Source organism: Wyeomyia smithii, chromosome 1 (genome assembly GCF_029784165.1).
Source record: "Wyeomyia smithii strain HCP4-BCI-WySm-NY-G18 chromosome 1, ASM2978416v1, whole genome shotgun sequence".
Classification (NCBI taxonomy): domain Eukaryota; kingdom Metazoa; phylum Arthropoda; class Insecta; order Diptera; family Culicidae; genus Wyeomyia; species Wyeomyia smithii.
Window position 1 is genome coordinate 150,247,825 of NC_073694.1, and position 16,631 is coordinate 150,264,455.

At 36.5% G+C, this 16,631-nt stretch overlaps 1 protein-coding gene across 4 annotated transcripts in view; it reads left to right on the forward strand.

Annotated features, from left to right (window-relative positions):
* Positions 1–203: 203 nt before the first annotated feature.
* The window catches only part of LOC129719614 (uncharacterized), a 122,177-nt gene continuing 105,749 nt past the window's right edge, over positions 204–16,631 (forward strand). For all 4 annotated transcript variants that reach the window (XM_055671009.1, XM_055671012.1, XM_055671016.1 and 1 more), the window contains exon 1: positions 204–1,189. In XM_055671009.1, coding sequence (XP_055526984.1) covers positions 994–1,189 — 196 coding nt within the window. In that variant the 5' untranslated portion in view covers positions 204–993. The remainder of the gene's footprint in view (positions 1,190–16,631) is intronic.

The following is a 16,631-nucleotide window of genomic DNA, read 5'->3' on the forward strand; positions in this document are numbered from 1 at the left end:
GTATTTTTGGACATACTTCGTTTTTTTCTTTTACAATTACGCTGCGTTCATTCGTTCATTCGACATGCTCTGTGTTCATGCGGCCGTACATTTTCCTTTTTCTCCCGCTTCTCTCTGTGCACTCAGGAGAAGTTGACACGCGTGCTTTTTTTTTCTTCTGCATGCTGAATGCTCGTAACGAACCAAAACATTCGAGTTTTGCATTTCGTCGGCTGAGTACGCGTTCGCTGTGAGCTTAGTAAGACATGAGACTGTTTGTCTTCTGGTGGAAGCTGTGAAACTATTTCTTCGTTGCCATACAGTTGAGAATTGTTGATAGTAGTGTCCGCTTGCTGCTACTACTAGTGAGCACATGCTAAATGAAAGAGGGAAAATATCGAGCGTTTTAGGCAAGTGACAAGTGTAATCGCAGCCATAACAGGTGTGCATTAGAACAAAGAAAAACCGGAAAACCGGATCTACTGTGTCGGTGAAAGTGCAAGATTTGGTCCTAAAATTTAGTGTTCGGTTCGTTTGTTGAGTCCCGAATATTGGCGCACCACCTGGAATAGCTTGGAATAGCGGCGCACCACCTGGGAATAACAGTGATTGTTTTATATCGTTCGAAATTTTATTACCCAACAAAATATAATGTGAATGTATATATCTGGTGTCATTACTTTAGTGTATAGTGAATGTTTATGTGTAAAAGCGTTTATCTAGCAGTATCATAGTGTACCAGCAATACAACAGTATTTCATCTGTCAGAATTAAAGAGAATACCCGTTGTTTCATTTTTTACTGCGAGCAAACGTCCATGTAGTTACGGTCGAAATTTGAGCTTTCAGAATCAAGCAAAATATCCCACTCGGTCCAAACCGCAGCAAGGATCCAAGTGGGTTTTAGCACATCATTGTGTACACCAAAAGTAGATACAAATAGTAGTTAAAGTTGGCTGCCCAGGACGATACGGGAACTGACCAACGTCAGGGTCAGCACTGCAGTGGTGCCACGATGAGTCTGAAAAAGGCTAGCCGTACCAAAAGCTTGTCGCTGAGCGGCGATGATTTCCCGCTGCGACCGGTCAAACCACGGCCAGCGTTTGTCACACCGAAGCGGCCCGAAGACACGATGAAGATCATGAAGTACATTGATGATAACGTGATAGGGAAGGGAGTTGCTTTCCTGGGGCCGTTCGGACGACGAAAAGGTGAGTCAGCCGGTGGAACGTTCAATTACTTTTACTTATTTGCGCTTATGAAAAAATCGTCAACGGTAAAAAACGTAAACTTTTTATTGAGCACTCAAGCTTTGTATGATGCCATTATGCGTAAAGAGGTTAATTGAACACGTAAAATAAAAATAAAAGGAAACTGTTGATCAACCGCTCGACACATTCCGTCATAGGATGATAAATAAATAATTCTGGGTTATCCTTTTAAGCTATCAAAAATCGTAGAAGCGTAAAAACTCAAAATTGATTTGAGACTTGGATCGTCTAGTGTTATGTACTATTCGACTCCGCTCGATGATTTTTTTTTTAAAGGGGAGATTTGTTAGTAGCTTAAGTATTTATGATAAATATTAGTAAATAATGAGTATGTGTGTCCAATCACAAATGGTGACTTCTCAACACTGTTAAAAGTTTGTAATTTTAATTGTTAGGATTTGTTTGCTTTTGCAATTAGGACTTATCATTCGTAGGGATTTAAACCTACTTGTCAGAAAACGGGAAGTAAACTTACAACTAACTTAATTGCTAACTTATTGGCTATAAAGAGAGCTTATCGTAGCAATTGGGGATTGCAACGATTTTTGACGAAAATTGTTAATAATTTTATTTGACATAGCTTCTAATGGTTCAACACCAGTAAGTCTATGTTATTCGAGTGGACCAAACCAAGGAGGACGCTTTAAAATCATTTTCAGAATTTTATTCTGAATCCTTTGGAGCGTTTTCTTCCTTGTTGAACAGCAACTTGACCAGATCGGTACAGCATAAAGCATTGCTGGTCTAAAAATTTGTTTGTAAATCAAAAGTTTGTTCTTTAAACAAAGTTTAGAATTCCTGTTAATGAGAGGATATAAACATCTCGTATATTTGATGCTCTTGACGTGTATACTCTCAATGTGCTCTTTGAAAATAAGTTTTTTTTCATAAATTAGTCCCAAGTACTTAACCTTGTCGGACCAACTTAAAATAACCCCATTCATCTTGACAACGTGATTATTGTTTGGCTTGAGGAAAGAAGCCCTAGGCTTATGCGGAAAAATTATCATTTGAGTTTTAGAAGCATTGGGAGAGATTTTCCCCTTTTGCAAGTAGGTAGAAAAAATATCTAAACTTTTCTGCAATCGACTGCATATGACACGAAGACTTTTTCCTTTTACGGAAATGCTTGTGTCATCGCAGAACAATGACTTTGTGCATCCTGGAGGCAAATCAGGAAGATCTGAAGTGAATATGTTGTACAGGACTGGACCCAAGACTGAACCTTGAGGTACACCTGCTCTGACAGGAAATCTATCAGATTTTGAATTCTGATAGACAACCTGCAGAGTTCGATCAGTAAGATAATTTTTTAAAATTTTGATTAGGAAAATTGGAAAATTAAAAGTTTGCAATTTCGCAATCAAACCTTTATGCCAAACACTGTCGAATGCTTTTTCTATGTCTAAAAGAACAGCTCCAGTGGAATAACCTTCAGATTTGTTAGCTCGTATCATATTAGTAACTCTGAGCAATTGATGAGTTGTGGAATGCCCATGGCGAAATCCAAACTGTTCATTTGCAAAAATTGAATTTTCGTTGATGTGTGACATCATTCTATTAAGAATAATTCTCTCAAACAGTTTACTTATTGAAGAAAGCAAACTGATTGGTCGATAACTTGAAACTTCAGCTGGGTTCTTTTCCGGTTTTAAAATTGGAGTAATTTTTGCATTTTTCCATAAAATGGGAAAATATGCAATTTTGAAGCAGCAATTAAAAATTTTCACTAAAAATTCCCTTGTGCTCTCAGGGATATGTTCGATTAGTATATAAAAGATTCCATCGTCACCAGGTGCTTTCATATTTTTGAAATTTTTAATAATTGATTTTACTTCATTCATGTTAGTTTCAATTATTTCTGCAGGTAAAAAATTCTGATTCATGCGATGAAGAAAAAGTTATTGGAAGATGGTCAGAATCAAAGTCAGCATGTGTGTTCAAATCACTACATACATGACTTTGATCTGTAAGCACCAAATCAATTGTTGAAGGGTTTCTTACAGAAGAAAAGCATGTAGGACTATTCGGAGACAAAATAGAATAGTATCCTGAAGAATAATCATTGAATAAAATTTTGCCATTGGAATTACTTTGAGAATTATTCCATGAACGATGTTTAGCGTTAAAATCGCCGATTATAAAAAAATTCGAACGATTTCTTTTGAGTTTTTGTAAATCACCTTTAAAATAATTTTTGTGCTCGCGTGTGCATTGAAATGGTAAATATGCTGCGGCAATAAATAAAAACCCCAAGTTCAGTTTGAACTTCAATTCCCAAAGTTTCAATAACTTTCGTCTCAAGATGGGGAAGAGCACGATGTTTGATTCGGCGATGAATAACAATTGCAACTCCACCGCCGGAACCCTGAATCCTATCATATCTATGAACCACGTAATTGGGATCATATTTTAATTTTATGTTAGGTTTCAAAAATGTTTCAGTAATAATTGCAATATGCACATTATTTACTGTTAAAAAATTAAAAAGCTCATTCTCATTGGCCTTCAATGAGCGAGCATTCCAATTTAATATTTTAATTGTTTTATTTAAAATCATTGCTAAATTTTAAATTAGAAAAAATTTTAATAGTAAAATTTGGGCCTATTTGAATGGCTTCAAACATTGATTTTGCCTGCAACATGGCGTTCATAAGATCGAACATTGCCTGCTGCAAAAAAGAAAGTTTACCTGCCGTAATAGGCCCCAGGCAGTTGACATTAGAAAAAATATTTTCGGCAGCAATATTAGCTGGAGTAATAGGTGTACAATTATTTTCTAGCGTGTTTTGCTTACCCATATTAACGGTCATTTTCGAACTACCAACACTAGACGGTAGAATGTTCGAACTACCTGTAACATGTGCATAAGTTAAACGTGTATGCAAAGGAGTAGGTAAACTATGCGTCACTGGTACGCTTGGAGAATTTTGTTTTGAAGTTGGTTTTAATTGAGAATTTGAATTTTGTTTACCTTGCCTTGCCTTAACAATTGCCAAACGGACTGGGCATTGGTAAAAATTTGACATATGGTTGCCGTTACAATTCGCACAGCGAAAATTTTTACTCTCTTTCACAGGACATGTGTCCTTTTTGTGAGAAGAGTCTCCACAAATGAGGCATTTTTGGTCCATGTTACAGAACTTTGAACCATGGCCATAACGTTGGCAAATACGGCATTGGGTGATATGCTTTTCACCTCCGCCAAACTTCCTATAAACTTCCCACTTTACACGCACGTTATATAAAGCATGTGCTTTTTCAAAAAATTTTAAGTTATTAACCTCACTGCGGTTAAAATGAATTAAATAATTTACAAGGGAAATTCCAGTTCGCTGACTGTTTTCGCCTCGTGATTTTTGTTTCATCAGAATTACTTGGGTAGGGGCTATACCAAGTAATTCTGTCAAAGTAATTTTGATCTCATCAACGGTTTGATCGTTGGTGAGACCTTTCAATACGACCTTGAACGGCTTGGCGCTCTTTGTATCATATGTAAAAAAAATTATACATCTTTTCAGTTAAATACTGAATAAGACGATTCCAATCTTTCAATGTTTGGGCCAGTAAACGGCATTCGCCTCTTCGGCCAATTTGATAAGTAACTTTGACGTCGGAGAGAAACGTAGAAAGTTCTCTTTTAAAAATATTAAATTCAGAAGCAATAGTTACCACAATAGGTGGAACTTTCTCCTTTTTTACAGAAATTTCACTTTGAATAGTTTTACTTTCGAACATTTCAATTTCGCCGGCTTCTTGCTCAGGCAGAATATCATATAAATTTTCACTGCTTAAGCCAGTTTCAGAGAGAGATGCCTCTCTTTTCCTCCCCGTAGCGATGCGTGGTTTCTTTTTTCGTCCTGCCATTTCAGGTGATACGAAAAAAGTTCAAAAATAATATCAAATTGAAAGTATTGAGAAAGAAAGAAATAGGTAGTCTTGAGAAAGACAGATGTAAGTTAACTTCCAGGTAGTCTTTAAAAGACACACTGACAAAACACAAACTTTGAAGCTATAGGCAGTCAAAGACCAGTCCACAAGCAACCGAAAATACGTCTGATCTGTCGGGCAGCTCAAGACGCACTCGGCGCTCGATGAATAATGTATGTGTATGTGTGTATTAGTGTGTGATGAACAAATTAACACCTACTTCTTCGAGATGGCTGAGCTGATTTGTCAGGCCTCTTGGCTGGTTAATGAGGTCCAATACTGGTCCAGCAAGCTAGTTGTCGTATGTTCCAATCCTGGCTAGCGAGAGACTGTTAGTGTCAGTAGGATTGTAGCATTAGTCCTGCAAGTGTTCTTTATGATAACAGTTGGCAGCAAAAATTGTGTTCGAAAAATACGAATGTCAAGTTCTATCAGCGGAATATATTGGTGCCAGATGTTATTATGACCTGTTGTCATTTTTTACTAAGACTTAGCTGATCCGACTCGTTGGACTGGACAAGTAATTTAAAGGTTGCGCAGGAAAATGTGATGCATTTACAGAAAATATAACCTTTTTCTCCAGGATAGCTTAACTGCTGGTTTCGTTCGAGAGTACAAGTTATTTAGAAAATATGTCAATAAGAATATAGTTAGGGAGTTCTTATTTAGTATAAATTATATACCAATATGATATATGGTTCCATGTATCAATATTGGAATGGTTAACAAACAGAGATGCCAGAGTTATTTCGTGTAGTTCCATAGATTTTACGGATTTTCCCTGATTTCTGTGGAATCTCCGTATACTTGTTCATCCGAAGAATTGAAACAAATTCGCAGATCTACGGAAATTTCCTTAGCTCTGGCAAGCCTGTTAACAAACCTTGAAAGATAATAGAGCTGCGCCTATGGTTTTCCTTTTTTTTTGCAGAATTCTATGAAATGAAATTTTCTGGATGATACCGGTTTTTAGCTACAATGTTAACACAGAAGTGATACAAATTTGTCCTTGTGATTTCTATTTTCGAACCTATTAGAAAGGTTAACTAGCACTAACAAAATTCATTTATTTCTGAAATAAAGGTCGGACTCGATTATCCGGAGTATCGAAAAATTTGCCACTCCGGGTAAGGGAATCACCATTTTTATCTTACAAATTCACCTTTAACGAACGTGAAATAATTATTGTCTTTCGTTATGTAACTTGAATGATGCAGTGGCGTAACCAGAAATCATTTCTTTGAAAAAGGGATAAATTCTCGAGAAGCAAAAAATATATTTTACACTGATTGGTTTCACTCAACTCGGACATGTCCCAAACGTACCAGAAAGGACAAAAGGTAATAAAGGTAATAAAAGTGCTGCAAGGGATTATAAAGGTAAAATTTCATAATAAATATTTTCAACAAACAGTAAAAAAAATCCCGGTAATCGAGTCTAAAATTCCAAAGCAGTTTTTTCGTTTGAATCGAGACTTTTATTCATGATGCTGAAATTCTGCATTGTATTCGTTGAATGGATGGCAGTACCACATTCATTTTCATGTATGAAGCTTTACTTTGACAAAAAACAGCTTTGCAGTTCGGAGAGTTTCTGTCTCTTTATTTTACCAGAAGTTTTCGTCACAGTTTGATAAAGATAATATAAAAAAAATCATTATACAAAATATGGAAGCGTTTTAAAATCCTGCAATTTTGTTAACTAGAATACAAAATCGAGGAATGAGTCTTATCTCGCAGTTACGTTTCTTTGTTTACTTGTTACTTTTCACAACAAAGAAATCTGCGTTCTATATTGAATAAGAACCCCTTCGTTCGCTTTTAATATGCAATTGATGCTGCGTCCAATGTACGCCGAGTAAGGAGGGAAGGGGTGTGCGTTTCCAAAGAGCGCATGCTCATCTATTCCTATTAATCGTCAGCGGGGAAAACATCGCCAAATTTATCTGCTGTGAATAGGAACTGGTTGGAGATTTGATGGTAAGATGTTGTTTGTTGTACAAGTTCGAACCTGATTTAAAATATATGCCGTATGATTCTAAATCAATCCAAAAATAGCTTCCACAATGTTGACTTCTCCTGCTTGAAAGGCTCTTGCGTTGTAAATTGGTTTATTTTGGCACGATGTTCCTGACGTGTATTGAAATTTGTGCATCCAGCAGGAAAATCAATTCATTGCCCTCCTCCTCGGCTCATAGAGCTCATAAAGCGAACAAATTAACTGTGCATGTGCATGTGTTTAAAACGCACGAGTGTTGGAAGGCATTAAGTGTTGTAAACACAAACTGTCCGCTTGAGCTGGAAATTAATTGCTATTCCAGCCGGCTCGCTTTTTCGCTGATTTTCCACATTCCTGCAGGTGACGGCGTATTTCAGGTCGGAACGTTCGTCAACATCGTATTTTGCGTTTGTTCGAAAAGGCAAAAATTTCTCGGAATTTGATATTATACACCCGGAATTTGATATTATACACATAGGAGTAATATCGTACAAAAATTGCAGCAAAGTCAAGGCGGGTCGAAAATGTGCGCGCATTCCAACTCTGGACCGTCAGAAGCAACAATGTATGTATACGCAGCGACGGTGAATCGATTGTTGGTAAACAAAGACAGGCCTTTTTTCGCATAAACTGCTATTTGCGATGAAAAACACGCGCGGGAAATTGGAGCTGTGCATCCGACCGCGTTGCAACGTCGCTGGACTCATCGTGTAAGAGATTCAAATTTCTGCATTGTAATTTCCAGATACTCAAATATTCTGTTGGAGCGTGGGTATAAAAATGAATTACAGCATATTTGAATTGCATGAGATTTGAATATCGAAATCTACAGTATACCAAATTTCACTAGTAGGGATTAAAATAAAACTGAGACGACATTGGGGGTAGGGTACACTATAACTATGGTAATTGGTCTTGAGAATCACGATTGGGTCAGAGCCAACAGGGGCTTTCATAGTGCCTTGTTGCATGCGTCCCGGTTGAACTACGATGGCTGATTGATGGTATTGGGGCTCTGAATTAGAGTACGAATTCATCCACACTGATCCACGGAAAACGAGACATTTCAAAGGCAAGGCATTTCAAATTCACGCGTAGTTAAAAGTACAGGCTGAGAGACTTCTGCCAATGGCTCTAACAACAGGACCGAGACGATATGATTGGCAGGGTATAGTAAAGCTATGGTGATTCGTCTTGTGGATCACGACTGAAGCAGAGCCAACACGGACTCTTATAGTGCTTTGTAGCGTACGTCTCGGCGAAACTCCGACAGTTGATGAGGGAGCCCGTGGTTTAGAAGGAATTGGTTGATATTACGGTGAACGCATGGCGGTTTTAAATTATATATAGGTGAATCTTTGTATGTATTATGGATTTTACAGCTTCTCTGATTTTTTTTTCGGGTTCTACTATAAATTAAGTTTTCTAGTTAGAACACTTCTTGCTGAAATGTGAAACCGATCTCTTCGCCATTTCTGTATGTGTTGACCACATGAGTAACATTGTAGAGTTCACTAGTAATTATCTGTGTGATGATCGTTCCAGGTTTTGATTACGACATCACAGTTGAGTATAACCTCGGCTTTTTAGGAACAGCTCTCAGATAGCAGTTTTAACAGTTGGCAAGGGTTTCAGGCGAGACTTTGTTGCAGCTTTCCAAAATGAGACTAGGTATTGTAGTCTCGATTGGATAAATCAAAGTTCTGGATGGTAGAAACTTGGCGACCTTCCATAGTATGCTGCACATTGATGTGATATTCCGCTGCAGCGATTGCAAATGATCACTCCATGTTAATTTGGAATCTATTACTACTCCGAGATGTTTGAAAGTTTCAGCTTTATCTATCGTTGTTGATTGTATTACTAGATCAGTTTGTAGTGTCATGATATACGGTGGCGAATGCAATTGCATGTTTTCTACCTTGGACAGATTCAGTGAGAACAGGTTGTCGTTGAAGAAAACTTGAAACCCTTTATCGATTAGTGGCAACTATATTGCCACCAATTTTTGCAGCCATGATCGATTTTAGCCGGAATTTGGGCAGTGGCAACTATATTGCCACCAATGTTTTTAATTTATTTATTAATACTATTTATTTTTAACAAAAAGTGTATATAAGTTCTCTTTTTTTTGGTTGATTCTGTGCGTGATTCCTTATGAACGATGAAGGGGTAACCAAATCGCCCTTCATTTGACGTATTATATTCTCAGGATTTGTATCCCCGTACGAAATCGAAGTATCCCCAGCAAAGGACTTACCGTCTATATTAAGTATAGGTAAATTTTGATATGGAGGAAGAATACCAGTGGCCCAAAGTCACTACCTTGCGGAACTCCAACAGTCATTGGGGTAAGTGAACTATTTATCCCAGTTACGCGAACAACTGCCTTCTTCCTGAAAGATAGCTACGAAATAGGTCATTTGGAATTCCTCTAACTCCATAATACTCTTGCTTCTGTAGCGATATCTCATGGCCGATAGTGTCGAATGCTTTTTTTAAGTCAAAGAAGAGTACTTTCGGGAGATTCTTAGAACCTATTGCCATATATATCTCAGCAACTAGATTATTTTTGTATTTTAAAGCTAAATTTGCAATTTTCGACAAATGCAGCTAATTTTATTCCAAATTTGATAGTTTCATCGTACTTCTTCTGAAAATTTTACGTGAGAAACACGTATCACCCCGTGAGCCAATCAAGAGCATGTTATAACATGTTTACAAAAAAATAATTTCGAAATTTAAAGCTATTTTCGTAAAAATGTTGTTCCAGATTGGCTCGGGGTGATAGTTGTTTCTTTCGTAAAATTTTCCGAAAAATTCGATGAAATAATCAAATTTTACCTAAAATTGGCTACATTTGCCGAAAAATGCCACACTTCTTGTTAAAAACAATATTTTTGCGGATATCTTGGTTTATTTTATTCAAAACCCACCCATTAGTATTTTTCGAGTGTCTTACATCTATAAATTGTAAGAAAAAGTAATTACGAAATTTATTAGTATTTTCGAAAAAAAAATTAAATATCGCGAGACTGTTTCATAATACTTCGGGGTGATAAGTGTTTCTTACGTAAAACTTTCCGAGAAATACGGAGAAATTATCAAATTTCAAATAAAATAGGCAATATTTGCTAAAAAAATTCAAATTACGCTTATAACTATGAAATTTGTGTTTCATTTGCATGGAAGCCCTCCCTTTCAGAGGATGGAGAGGTGTCTAATCACCACAGAAACATTTCTCGCCGCCAAAACCTCCACACGTCAGAATCGCTCCCATTTGTTTGATTAGTTCTTGAGTTATGCAAAGATTTGTATTTTATTTGTATAGGATTCCCCCCCCTCTCCTCGCTTTCCAGAAAAAGGAGGGGTATCGAACCTTTATACGCAGACTTTTTTTAGTAGGTATTTTTATGCCGATTTTCGAATTAACGCGGAATTTTGAATGACGCGGTTTTAAACGCGGATTTTTTAATTATCGTGTCATTTTTTTCACACGATATTGGGCTAGTTCAAAAAATTTTTTTCGGACTTTCGAATCAACGTGTGTTGGGAACTAAAACCGCTCCAGTGTTTATTGAGTAAAAGACTTAGTCAAAAACAATCCTCCGCTTACTGAAAGATCCGGAATTACCGTCAAGGAGGACGTTTCTAAACGTGCTAAAAAACGACTTCATTCTTTATGCTTTGTATTCTTCATTTGTTGTTCAATCTTCAGCTGTAATCATGACTGTCAACAGTTCATCACGACTTTTCCACATGACTGTCCACAGTTCAATCTGAAACCTGAACTAGAATACCGCAACATGATCTACCACTACTCTCTCGCACCGCTGATTTAGAGGTTAACTTTCGTTTTATTATGTTAAATAAAATATTCCAATGTATTTTTTTCCAAAAAAAAAAAAACATTTAATTCATTACAATTTTTGTCTGTGTCATCTTTCCGATCAAATTTCCAAAATTTTCAGGAAATGTTTTTTTTTTTAATTTAAAAGTTTTGAAAAATTAAAATAAATAATAAATTTCATGGAATTTTACTAAAGACATCATTGATGAACATCTGAAGAATCACATGATATTTCAATTCTTTAGTTCATCTGAAATGTAGGTTCAAGAGAATAAATCGTTTTTATGAGACTTCCCCGGACAGCTGGTTGCTCATTAAGTGCAAAAAATTAAGCATCATTCGAAAGTAACATCAATATCAGCAAAAACAACGTCTCTGTAGCGATATAGACTATGAATTTAGATTAGTGACGTTGTGAACATAAGTGGTCATAAAGAAATACAACAGAGAGAATCGTTGCTAAGTTGCTTCACTCGATCAGGAGAACGTAACACATTTGTTGACTGTTGTAAACGGTGGAAGTAGTTTTATGAATAATTTTATTGATCTATTTTCTGGGTTGTACATGAGTTACAATAACATCTCCAAACCGGTCTACCTTTGCTTTAACAAATGTAAAGCTCCTGCGGAAATTGACATGTTCTGTGTAGTGATATCAGAATTGTAACGTAAATTTTTTCGAAAAAATAATTCCATAATATGGTAACGTGATATTTTGTTATCCTTTCCTGATCGGGTAAGTACCGCCAAAATGTATCGTGTTCTCGATTTTATTATTAAAAAATACTGTTGGAATAACAAAGGAATACCACATAAACGGGCTGAGGAAAAAAAACAAACAATATTCTGATTAACGGGATGCTTATGAAGGAATCTTAAGAGGATACTTTCTAGGGTATTCAAGAATAGACATTGACAACCAAAATGTTCTGATTCTACTGAGATTCCCTCTAAGACCCACGACTACCCGCTTGTTATAGCGGACTCTGTACCATTGCGGCTAAAAAGCTCTCCAATAAAAGATGTTCAAGAGTGTAGATAACCGTTATGTACTCGGCAGGGTACCCGGGTACCTTCTCAGACTTTGTTGCTTCAAAGAACAAGAATAACCTCCCTCAACTCAGCCATCTGAAACTTATGGAATACTTCTAACTAGTGGAAATAAACCATTTTCCATCATCAGACTGGTTGTGGGGGAGGGGGGATCTGGCTTCGAATTTTTTCACCCCATAGGTATCAGGTATCAGGTAGGTCGGCTAAAAAGCCATGGCTTATAACGGCACGTTCCCCTCACATGTGGAGGATTTGTGCCTAACCGCAGGAACCTTCTCATCATTTACCTGACAAAAAGGGAAAGAAGAGATAAAAAAAGAAGGAGGTATTAAGAGTGGGAGAGGAAAAGGATAAAGAAAGGATTGGAAACATAGAAAAAGCATGGGATATTTGTGTTCTAGGAATTATCAGTGACAAACCATAAAGTTCGTCTTCCTAGTCCTAGTCCCCACAAAAAAAAATTTAGAAGGCACTAGAGTTCTTTCCCGCAATTGAGAATGAACTTAAGGATATTTTTCAAATCAAGAGATCTATATTCAGATTCATTTATGAGATGACGACCGAAAATCCTGTAACGCAGTTGGGCAAGTCTGGGACAACTACATACTAAATGAAAAGAAGACCCATAATCGCCCTCACAGAGGTCGCACCCAAAGGAATTGGAACGATGCATGCTTGCTAAATGATAGTTCAAACTACAGTGGCCAGTTAGAACTCTTATCAGCACACTGCAGTTCCTTTTTGATAAATTCAAAAGATAGTTGCTAACTTTTACAGATAAGCTTGGTAAATACAATTTTGTTTGGCGACAGGAGTCAAGATTTGTCCACAACCTGTTATGCTCAGATAAAGCCCAAAAGCAGATCTTTTGTTTTATCCAAGACTCAGGAATAGGTACCGCGGGCTCAGGACCCACAAAATTAATTGATGCACCACTTCGGGCAAGCTCGTCTGCCCATTCATTGCCAGCAATGTTAGAGTGTCCAGGGACCCAAAGAAGATTAACAGTATTCATGATGCTAAGTTCTTCTAGACAAGTGCGACACGCAATGACTAGCTTCGACCTAGAGTTGTACAGCAGCTTGACTATCAGAACAAATATAGATTATTTGCCCAGTTACTTTTTGTTGAAGGGCTGCCAGCACTCCACAAATAATAGCAAAGATTTCAGCTTGGAAGACTGTGCAGTAGATACCTAATGAAAAGGATTGTTGCAAGAGATCGACTTGAACTGTCCTACAGTACGGTCGCATTTTACCAACAGCTCGAGGCTAAGTCTTAGACTACCGAGAGATATTGAAATTTTGTTTTTCGCTTTCAACAGGCAATCTTCTTGAGAGACTACCTGTTGAAACGCAAAGTACTAAATTTGTTTTTAACGTTAACGAGTGTTTAGTGAGTAAATTTGGTTTGAAATATTTCTAATTAAATTCTATAGTGAAGTGAAAGTGTAGTGAAGTTTTTCAGTTATGCCTGGAAAAAATAAAAAAGCTCGCTTTGATGCGGCTTCAAGGAAACGTGAGGCATCTCCTCCAAGTGACACTGAAATTTCGACTAACAGGTATGATATTCTTTCTTCCGTTGGGGATCAAGAAATTCAAACTTCTCATCCTGAGCATAAAGCCGTTATGAAGAAGGTTAAAGTTTCACCTATTGTGGTATATGTAGCAAATTTCAAAGCATTTCGATCAGAGCTTTCATCGTTTCTGTCGAATGTGAAAGTTAATTTTATAATTGGCCGCCAAGGTGAAATTCGTATTTTGGCCGAATCTCTTGATGGCCATAAACATCTTTTACAGTATTTGACTGAAAAGATGTATAAATTTTATTCTTTTGATGCCAAAAACGAGAGACCGTTTAGGGCTGTTTTGAAAGGTCTTTCAAATGACCAAACTATTGAGGAAATTAAAGAATGTTTGTCAGAATCACTTGGTTTTGCTCCCAACCAAGTAATTTTGATGAAACGAAAGGCAAATGTCAAAAATTAATCAAACTGGAATACACCAAGAAAATTACATAGTACATTTTGATCGTACCAAAGTAAATAATTTGAAATGTTTGGAAAAAGCACGTGTTTTATTTAACGTGCGAATAAAGTGGGACAATTTCAAGAGACATGGAGAAATCCATAATCTTACTCAATGTCGGAATTGTCAAGCCTATGGTCATGGAACTCGAAACTGCCATATGGCAGCAAAATGTATGATTTGTGGTGACACTGGTCACACGAAATATATCTGCCCCGTGAAAGAGACCACTAATAGTTTCAAATGTGTAAATTGTGGGGGAAATCTAATTTCTTTAATTGTTCTATAAGGTCAAAAATTATTGCTTCCAGACAACGTAGGAATTCTAAGCAACATGTTGTCAATGTGGGTATACAAAAGACTTTCAATACTGTTCAGGCATCACCAGCACTTTCATTAGCAGGTGTGTCTGTAGGTAATAATTTAAATTCAGATAACAACTTTCAGACAAAAAATCCTGTTCAGGCAACACCAGGCTGTTCATATGCCAGTGTCCTTACAGGTAATATTTCAAATTCAAACAGTAACAAACCATTCGTGTTTGGCGCTGAAAAGTCAGCCAGTATTGATTTAGGTAGTCCAACTCCAGAAAAGATTGTATACCTACAGCAATCCATGCTGCAGCTAATGTACGAGGCTGTTCAAGAAGGTATAAAATTTACAACTAATATTGTTATGAAATTGAAATTCAGCAATGATTTTAAATAATGCTGTAAATTTTCTAAATTGGAATGCTCGCTCTTTAAAAGCGAAAGTGGATGGATTTTTCAATTTTTTAACAGTCCACGATGTGCATATTGCAGTTGTGACTGAAACGCTTTTAAAGTCAAATATTAAACTAAAAAAGAACCCAAATTACATGGTTCATAGGTTTGATAGAATTGATGTTGCCGGTGGTGGAGTTGCAATAGTTATCCACCGTCGAATAAAACATCGTGTTTTACCGCATCTTGAAACCAAAGTTATCGAGAGTTTGGGAATTGAAATTGAAACAAGTATTGGCATTTTATTTATAGCCGCAGTGTATTTGCCTTTTCAATGCACTGGTGAGCGAAAAAATTATTTCAAGGGAGATTTGCAAAAACTCACAAGAAATAAATCTAAATTTTTAATCATCGGTGATTTTAATGCGAAACATCGATCTTGGAATAATGCTCAAAGCAATTCCAATGGAAAAATAGTGTTTAATGATTGCTCGGCTGGATTTTATTCAGTTTTATTTCAAAATGGTCCTACATGTTTATCTTCTATTAGGAATCCATCTACAATTGATTTGATACTAACAAATCAAAGTCATTCATGCAGTGATTTATTAACTCATGCTGACTTTGATTCTGATCATCTTCCCATAACATTTTCTATTTCCCATGAAACTATTTTAAATCCCACTAGATCTGTGTTAAATTATCACAAGACTAATTGGGATAGATATCGTTCTACGATCGAAGAAAATTTGAATGATGATATTATTTTACAAAATAGTGCTGACATTGACAGAGCATTAGATAATTTTAGCAGCTTAATACTCAATGCCCGGAATTTATCAGTTCCTAAGGCTCGAGTGAAATTTAATGCACCAATTATTGACAGTGAACTTCAACTTCTTATACGTTTGAAGAACTTACGGAGACGTCAGTACCAAAGATCTCGTGATCCTGCTTTGAAAATTATTTTTCAAGAATTACAAAAGGAAATTAAACATAGATTCACTCTCTTGCGAAATGAGAATTTCATGAGAGAAGTTGAACAACTAAAACCTTATTCAAAATCTTTCTGGAAACTTTCGAAAGTTCTTAAGAAACCTTCGAAGCCCATTCCAGTCCTTAGAGATGGTGATTGCATTTTTCTAACGAATGAACAAAAATCTCAAAAACTTGCTCAGCAGTTTGAGAGCGTTCATAACTCCAATTTGAACGTAGTAAGTCCTATTGAAAATGAAGTAAACCAAAAGTATGATCAGATCACCACCCAAGAATTTCTTTCTGAAGAGGTATTGGAAACAAACTTGAATGAGGTGCGAACTTTTCTCAAAAACATGAAAGCACCAGGATTTTCTATATCCTTATTAAAAGACTTCCCGAAAACTCTTTAAATTTCTTGGTAAAAATTTTTATCAGATGCTTTGCACTAGCACATTTTCCTACGAAATGGAAAGATGTCAAAGTCACTCCAATTTTAAAACCCGAAAAGAATCCAGCTGAGGCATCAAGTTATCGACCAATTAGTTTACTTTCCTCTATTAGCAAACTTTTTGAAAAAATAATTCTCAATAGAATGATAGCACATATTAATGAGAACTCAATTTTTGCAAATGAGCAGTTTGGTTTTCGCCATGGGCATTCCACTACTCATCAATTACTTAGAGTAACAAATATGATTCGAACTAATAGGGGAAAGTAGGTAAAGACGGACACTGCGGGTAAGATGGACACTTTTAATATTTCACAAACTATAATGTATTATGATAGTTTAGTGATGCGAATACCTTCTTTATAGTATGTTAATGCTTTTGAGTTGCATTATC